Below are 8,804 nucleotides of genomic sequence, written 5' to 3' on the forward strand. Positions count from 1 at the left end.
GAAAAATTAAAATTTCTGACAAATATGTTGGATTCGATGCTTAATCTGTCAAAACATTTCCGCCGGAAAATATTTATTCCGACGAAATTATTTTTTGTCGGAAAGTGTCGATTAAAAAAAGGGGGGGGGGGTCTTTTCTGATTTGAATACTAGTTTGAAACCCCAAAACCCTAATAGGAAAAGCAAGAGAAAGTGAAGAAGCCGCTGCCGACCCGTTGCTACCCTTGAGCATTCCTGTCCCCGACGCAAGTAGGAGTAATTTTTGCTAAGTTTTCTTGAATGTTGAAGAGTATGAACCTTTAACTTCGTTTGTTGGTAGTTTTTTTACATGATTTGTTCATATCATTTATATGTTATAGGAGACTTACCAGAAAAATGTTGAAGAAGCAAGCAATCAAGGGATTCAGAAGAGTCATAATGAGTTGTACTAGGAAACGGTGGGTAGGCGTAGTAAGAAGGGTCGTGTTAAGGGACTGGGCCAAAGTGCAGAGCTTTCTATGGCAACCAGATGGGTCGAGTTTCCAGTTCTTCACAGTAGTACACATCGTCGGTTGTTTCTCGGATGCAGGATCAGTTTCATCCATAGGGTGCAGGCTCATCGCAATAAAATCCGAAGTAAAATTCAAAGTGAAATGGAAGTCGAGAAACTAAACCAAATAGAATCCCGGATGGCTAAAATGGAGAGGAAAAATAAGGAGATGGTGGATAAGATGATGATTCATTTCACCAATACTGACACATGTTCCACCATTTGTCCTCAGCATCGAGACCTTAGGAACTACCCGGATAGTGGCTAAGTAGACCAAGTACCTCGCCGATTGTGTAACATATATAGCTTTTGTTTAGTGTAGTTTGCACATGTAATTACTTCGGATTACATATTTTGCTCATGCATATTTTATATGTATATAAAACTATATTTTAGTAATTTGATCATGAATTAGGTGCAGGTATAGGTGCAAATTTCTTATGAAAAAAATAATCCAAAAGGCATCTCCTTATTTCCGACGGAATCACCTTATATTTTCTCAAAAATGTATACTTTCAAACGTTTTTTTTTCATCCGTCGAAATTTTATGACGAAAACAAACATCACAAATTTCCAATGGAAATATAATCCGTCCGAAACTTGACATGTTCCGACGAACTTAAAGTATTGGCCCAATCAGTCTCTGACAGAACCTGGCCCATCAAAAATTCCGTCAGAAAATGGGATTCCAACGGAATGTCCATGGAAAAATGTCAAATTTCCTACAAAATGTTTTACGACAGACATTTCTCCGTCAAAAAGGCGTTTTTCGACAGATTTGCCTATGTTTTCGAAGGGATTTTTCCTTGTTTTCTTGTAGTGAATTGCATTAAAACCCTAATTCGCAAACTAATTCAATTACAATGAAATTGGAGACAATAAACACAAAATATTTGATCTTACCTGATGCGACAATTACTTAGTTAAAAAAAGATAGAATGAATTTGGTCAAAAAATTTAGGAGAGAAAGTTTTAGGCCGGGTTTGGAACCCATGATTACCAGGAAAACACATTAAGGAAGAATCTGGGGATAAAATAGAGAAGGGATGGAACACGTAGGAAAATATTAAGGAATCGGAGGACAATTTTTTCACATACCACGCACGTGTTAGGCTATAGCCAGAGAAATAAAGTATATAACTAGATTCCGACCTCAAGGTCCCCCTCAATCACAACAAAATTGACTTCCCTTCCTCACCACTTTGAACATAGAAGAAGTTTCTTCCTCACAAATAAGTGAACATATATCTTCCTTTCTAACAAATTCTCCATAATAATACTATGTATATTTGGATAAAAGAAAACTTGGAAAATATCTTTCATTTGCATGACATAATAAATTATTCATAAATTTGTATGAAGCACAATAAAGTTCATGAATAGAACAATGCACGAAAACCAATAATTGAATATATATTTCACAACTTCAATAATGTAATCTCAAGGTCATCCTTGTCTTCCTCCTCTCTTTGCGTATCTTGGACCAATAGTCGAACTGCATTTTTTCTAGATGATCTTGAAATGTATATAAATTCCTGCCAGTCTAAATCAGATGCAAGTAAAGTCCACTCATCTTCATCATCCAAATACTTCATTTTAAAGGCTCCCAACTTTAAATTTAGTCTTTGTGCCACTTCTTTCTTAAGCCCTGTAATGTTTGCTTTGAAGGAAAAATGGAATCTTACCATATCATCTTTGTATGTGGCCTTTATGAGAGATGTCATTCCATCTTGCACACGATCTTGTTGTAGTGGTGGAGAGGAGACACTTGAAGATTGGCCTAAAGCAAAACTATGCATTAAAATTTCTTCATTAGATTCAACCAATTTGTAATCTGTCATTGTATTTCCTTTATTTGTGTCTGATGTAGTCCTATTACATGCTTGAGAGTGTGTAATTGGGAAGAGTACTAATGATCTATGACCACTTAAATTTTGATTTAAACATTTGTATTGTTTGACATCTCGCGATGAACCAAATTGAGCTACCTTTTCACTCCTGTGAGTATCATACTTAGTCATGTATTGGCTTAAATCTTTCATCGAAACAATTGAGTTCAGGGTTGCAGCTTTAAGTCTTGATAAGAATCTTTCATCTCTTGGTGTACCATAAACACTTTTGTTTTGACTTACATCATCCGACCTTAGAGAGGTTGAATCAAGGATTACTTTTTTTGATTGAGATGCAAATTCAGGCTCCGTTTTACTTGTACTTGGAGCTTGCATGCATTGACTAACAACATCGCCATCTAGTGCTGAAGAGATTGATTTTAGACTTGCAACTTCAAGTTTAGAAGAAATTTCGGAAACCTTTTTACTTTGTGAAGTACGACGAAAACGTTTTCTTCTATTGTTTGGTTGCCATTGAGAAATTCCTAATTGCCTACACTTACGCTTCAAGGTAGACCTGCTCACTGAAATAATTTTTCCCAAGTAAGTATTCATATAGAATGTTGCAAACTAGTAAAAAAAATTCTTATAGCTATTGAATTAGTCTTTGAAAAGTACATTGATATAAAATCATCATTAGGCAGTGAGAAATGTAAAGAGTAAACATTTAAAGCTTAAACTTTCATAAATGATCCCTATGTGATTTGATCCCTAGACCACTAGAATGTGATGTAGCCTTAACTCTTGTGCAAACAATAAATGTCAAGAACATTATATATCATTAGTAGTATGCATGTAGGTGTTGAAGGACATTACATGGCAAGCTAATTAATTTAAGAGGAAAAAAAATGAGATGACGTACCTTTAAGGCATTCAGCAGCTTCTGTAAGAGTGAAACTTCGAGAAATATAGGAATTTATGTCTTCTAAACTCACTTTTTTCTCTTCTTTCCCTCGTTTACGTTTAAGAAATTTTACTTCATTGCCTTTGTTTACAGAAGCATTTTGGCTTTTCTTCTTTTGATCAACTCCATTATTGATGCTTAATGTTATAATTTTATTATGTTGTATCGCTGCCAATTTACAAAAGGTTAAGTACCAAAGTGATGGAAGGATAAATCCCATTAACATATCTAAAATAAATAAGGTTTTAAGAAATAATAATTTCACTTGTTGAAAAGACATTATTTTGAATCCCATAATAAAAAAAGATGTTGAGTAAATATCATGCATGAATAATAAGATCTTCAATTAATTGAATCAAATTATATTGATTTGTTAACTAATACTACATAATTAGTGTATTGATATTATATAAAGCTACATATTGTTGAACATGAGTCTTTTGTTGAATTACATATAGTCATATACTATTACAACTAAATACATGATGGATTAAAAGAAAATAGTGAAAATAATTGATACTTAGAGGGATTAATTTTTAAAACAAGGAATTACCTATTGGGTGAAGCAACAAATTAGTTCCTGGAGACTTATTATCCGATTCATTTGTAGAGTTCTTGTGTTTTGCTTCAAGATCACCTAAATGTACATTGTCAAGGATGTTAAATTAATTTTTTTTTTTTTTATATTCTTTACCTTTTTACCAAATTACAGTAATTAGAAGAAAAATAAATTATTCTATAATGAAAGAAAAACCTAAAATACTCTGGTCTGAGGAAGAGAAAGATAAGACCATTATTTGGAATGACCTATTTAGTTATAACTCCCTACTATGTATGTAGATCCTATAGTGTTCCACATTTTTTTCACATAAGCACAACAAGGCACCATACGAAACAAGAATGCTAGTACACCAATTTAATTTATATATACAACAAAGTGTAATGTGTATTAAGGCCGGCCTAGTTGGCTTTTTGAATATTTTTGTTATTTGACATGTAGAAAGTGGTCGTAGCCTTTGGTTGGATCTTGCCAAGCATAAGGAACACAAGTCTGACAAAACCCCAACTATATTTACTAATAGTAGTGATTGAAAGAGATCGAACGACCTAGAAATAAAATTCAAATCAAAAATAACTTTTGACAAAGAATGAAATTTATAAGATCCCACTTTAAGAGAGTCTATTGCATGTCACTAAAGGCAATTATGATGGTGTGAATTACAAGATGTTGTAGCTTAATTTCTAATCATGTTACCATGAATAATTGTGAAAAACTAGAACAACCATGTATATGTTAGTTTAAGAAAATAATAAGTAATTAACTAAATAAATAAATTCATGCAATGGAAATTTAAAGTCGAAATTTACCTATTAAATCATGGCATGACATAGCCTGAAGCGAATGTACTCCACAACACCAACTATAATATTAGATGTGTGCAACAACTTTTTTTTTTTAACCTACAAAATTGGTTCCCTACCACCATAACATTCATTAAACCCTTATCACCCCCCCCCAATCTTGTAACCTTTCCTTCACCACCACACACCCAAAGTAATCCCACCAATATTTCCAATTTTAAAGTAAAAATTTACTTCACCAAACACCTTATGTCCATTGTTTACATTAGCCCCTTATTCTTGTATCCTATTATGGTAACCCTACAAAGCCCATCCCACCAATCTTTCCTCTTTTCTTAGCCTTACTAACTCATTCAATTCGCCAAACAAACCACACACTCCGACCCACTCGCCACACAAGCTCAATCTTTTGATTTTTCTCCCTTATCTTATACAAGGACATGTTTCTTTGGAAGAACAACTGAGGGTAAGCCACCACTATCAACAACTATGAAGTCATAACCTTTAAGAGACTACCATTATATAGGTGAGGAGCTAAACATCACTAGTGTTTTATTACCTAGCTAGCATGGCCATTGTACCCCTTTCTCCATCACTCTTTGCTTCTTATTTTCCTTTTCTTCCTCCACCACCACCACATTCCTGAAATATCGCAGCCATAGATCCCTAATTGTTGACTCCCCCACCGCTGCCATAACGCTCCTAAACATATTGAGAAATAATTAAAATGTTAACATTTAAACCACTATAACACCTATTCAATTCACATACAAAGTAATTATTTTCTTCCCCTACTCCTCAACTTTCATTAATTAATAGATTTTAAATCACATAATGGTTACAACAACTTTCCTAAAACATTCTTTGAGATTATTCATTCCAAGGGGCAAAAAATTGTTTAGGTTTTTTCTTTTTTTAATTTACCTATATATAGCTTATGCATGGCATAGGCCAAAAGGCTAGTTGTGTACTAATAAGCATTATCATTCAAATTAATGTAATGCAAATAACTAATTGATACTTTGAATGAATTAGATGGAGTAAACAAATCCATCTAAAGAACCCATATCATACAAAATGAAAATTCGAAAAACAAACTATATACAAATTCTTAACGTACTCTTGTAATTAAAATAAAATAAAATAACGATATTTACATACTCTATTAAAAATGTTTAAATATGCACTAAGAATGACCAATTCGTGAGCAAATTATGTGCTCTCCCCTATCATGGCATATTAGTGGGGATTCTAATGACTTATGTTTACTTAATGATAAGAAAGGTGGAACCCGTCCCCTACTAGATGTTTTAGACTCCAGTATTTTTCTTAGTTTACGCAGGCTATAGACATCCCTACTATAGGAAACACTTTTTCGTGGAAGCGTCCTTTTCGCTCCCACTTTATTTATGAAAGATTAGATCGTTCCTTTGTTATTTCTCAATGGTATTCTTTATATCCGGATGTTACTCTCTTATATGAACGCTTTTCTGTTTCAGATCATTCCCCTATTGTTTTGGCTAGTAACAATAATATGACGCCCAGACTTTCTTCACTTTGATTCTAGAACATCTGGACTTCATATGTAGAAGCTCAAAAATATTATCGTTAAGAACTAGAAGACCCGTCATACTGGCTCTCATTTCTTTTTCATATTACAAAAATTGAAGTGTGCTAAAACAGACTTAAAGCATTGGCATCATTCTAAATATGGTAATGTGCAAGCTAAACTAAGTTTAAATCAATCAAAATTGATTTCTGTAGAATCTTAATTGCTACTTTTTTCGGATAATGCCCATGTACGTCAACACCTTATTCGGTTGATTCGTCAGCGTGAAAAGCTTGTTTTGTTTGGTAAAAAATTTTGGGGTAAATATGCGAGAAAATTATGGTTAACTAAAGGTGACAGCAACTCTAGATTTTTTCATGAATCAGTTAAGTTTCGCTCTAGTAAAAAGCAAATTATCGTCTTTAAAATGATGATAATCAATGGGTTGATAATCTATCCGATATTACAGACCTCTTTTTTACTGAATTCTCTAATAGATTTAAAGCTGCTTATACGCATGATCGAACCATTTCTTTACCTTGGATTGACCCGGTAATCTCTCCAGATTACAATCTGCAACTCACAATGGTTTTTACAGATGATGAGATACGTGCTGCTTTTTTTGACATGTCCCCTTATAAAGCTTGTGGTTCAGATGGTTATGGCCCAAAATTGTTTCAATTTTATTGGAACATAATTGGTCAAGATATTTGTAAAGCTATAAAAGGTTTTTTTTTTTTTTACAATGGTATTCTTCTTAAGGAATTAAATCATACTATTATCACGTTAATTCCTAAAGTCCACTCGCCCTCGAAGGCTAGTCAGCATAGACCCATTAGTCTATGTACTTTATAAAGCAATCTCCAAAATTTTGGTTAACAGATTGAAACCTTATTTAAAGAAGGTCACAGGTTCTCACCAAAATGATTTTTCCCCAAATCATTCTATTTAGGATAATATTTTGTTGGTTCATGAAATTCTAAACATATTCAATTAGTCCAAAAGTAAGAAAGGTTAGTTAGCTTTGAAACTAGATATGGAAAAGGCCTATAATCGCATTGAATGGGATTCTTTATGGGCTACGCTTTCCGCCTTTGGCTTTAATTCTACTTGGATTAATTGGATTAAAGCTTATGTTACCACTGTGTCTTATTCTCCTGCTGTCAACAATGTCACTACTTCTCTCATTAAACCTTCTAGAATTTTTTACTTATTAATAAAAAAAATATCCTTAGGCCTCGGGGTTAAAATTGCATAAGCAACCCCTAATATACCTTACTTACTCTTTGCCGATGATAGTCTTCTATTTTGTAAGGCCACTTCATTCTACAGTTGTGTCTACTCTTTGAAATACTTTGGATGAGTTTTCCATGTTATCCGGTTAGCTTATTAATTTTAATATATCTTCTAGGGCTTTTTCTAAATATGTATCTAATAATTCTAAATCCTCTTTGGCGGGTTTCTTTAATATGACCCCTAAATCATTTCTTGGTTGATATTTAGGGGTTTTCTTTACCTCTTCACATTATACTAAAGATAATTTTCAGCATCTTATTGCTAAAGCTGATCAGAAAATGAATTCATGGGCCACAAATTTGGTTTTTAAAGATGGAAAGGTGGTTTTAATTCAAAGTCATCTTGAGGTTATCCCCTCCTATGCCATGACTACATCTCATTTACCGTCTTCTGTTACCTCTTCTCTAGACAAAATTAATGGCGATTTATTTTGGAAGCAATCTCCGTCTAAGGAAGGTATGCCTATGGTTGCTTGGGATACTATTTGTCAACTTAAAAGTCAAGGTGGTTTAGGCTTGCGTAGATATGATGTTGTTAATTCTGCTTTCTTGGCTAAGTTAGGATGTAAAGTTCTTACAATCCTACTAACTTGTGAGTTCAATTTGTTGCGGCAAAAAATATCTTAGGTAATCCCATTTTTTGACTTACCGTTCTCAGTCTAAACACACTTGGATTTGGATCTTAATTAGAGGACTCCGTTAGAAGATTGGTAATGGTTCCTCTATCCTCTTCTGAGTAGACATTTGGTGCGCTAACACTAATATCATAGCATCATTGGATTTGGACCCGAATACAATTTCCAATATTGATATTACCGTAGACATGTTTATCACTGATGACAATTCATGGAATGTTTCCCTCTTGCAATCTTGTCTCCTACATGATCTTATTCATCTCATTTGAGGTATTCCTCTTCCTTCCTTCCCTGTTTGGGGAATTTCTAAGGATGGACAATTTTTGGTTAAATATGCAACTTGGTTAGCTCACTCTCCTTCTATCTTACCCCTTAAATGGGAATTTCGATGGATTTGGAAATTGGATATCCCTCCCAAAATTATGATGTTTTTATGGCAAATTCTCCTAAGCAGTCTTCCTACTAGACAAACTTTGGTTTCTTGGAATATTGATGTCTCTCCCATTTGTGCCCTTTGTAACTCCCTTCCCGAATCTCAAGACCATCTTTTTCTTTCGTGCCCTTTTATTAGGGATGTTTGGTCTTCTACGGTTGTGCATAACTGGGTTGGCTCCCTTGTCTCTTCTTCGTCAGTCCATGAC

At 33.9% G+C, this 8,804-nt stretch overlaps 1 protein-coding gene across 1 annotated transcript; it reads right to left on the minus strand.

The window, feature by feature from the left end:
- Positions 1 to 1,947: 1,947 nt before the first annotated feature.
- On the minus strand, positions 1,948 to 3,542 carry LOC145592173 (protein NLP3-like). Its single transcript, XM_081648634.1, has 2 exons — positions 3,281 to 3,542; positions 1,948 to 2,942 (listed from the first exon to the last, which is right to left on the minus strand). Exons 1-2 carry the CDS (start codon positions 3,540 to 3,542, stop codon positions 1,948 to 1,950), a joined length of 1,257 nt encoding a protein of 418 aa, XP_081504760.1.
- Between the last annotated feature and the right edge of the window lie 5,262 nt (positions 3,543 to 8,804).

This window comes from Chenopodium album, chromosome 18 (genome assembly GCF_948465745.1).
Source record: "Chenopodium album chromosome 18, dcCheAlbu1.1, whole genome shotgun sequence".
Lineage (NCBI taxonomy): Eukaryota > Viridiplantae > Streptophyta > Magnoliopsida > Caryophyllales > Amaranthaceae > Chenopodium > Chenopodium album.

Bases quoted from the DNA above. Each gene is read 5' to 3' on its own strand.
- LOC145592173 (XM_081648634.1), bottom strand. From the start codon at position 3,542: ATGGGATTTATCCTTCCATCACTTTGGTACTTAACCTTTTGTAAATTG. The intron at 2,943-3,280 runs GTACGTCATCTC...AAATTATTTCAG, and splicing joins AGCTGCTGAATGCCTTAAAG to TGAGCAGGTCTACCTTGAAG.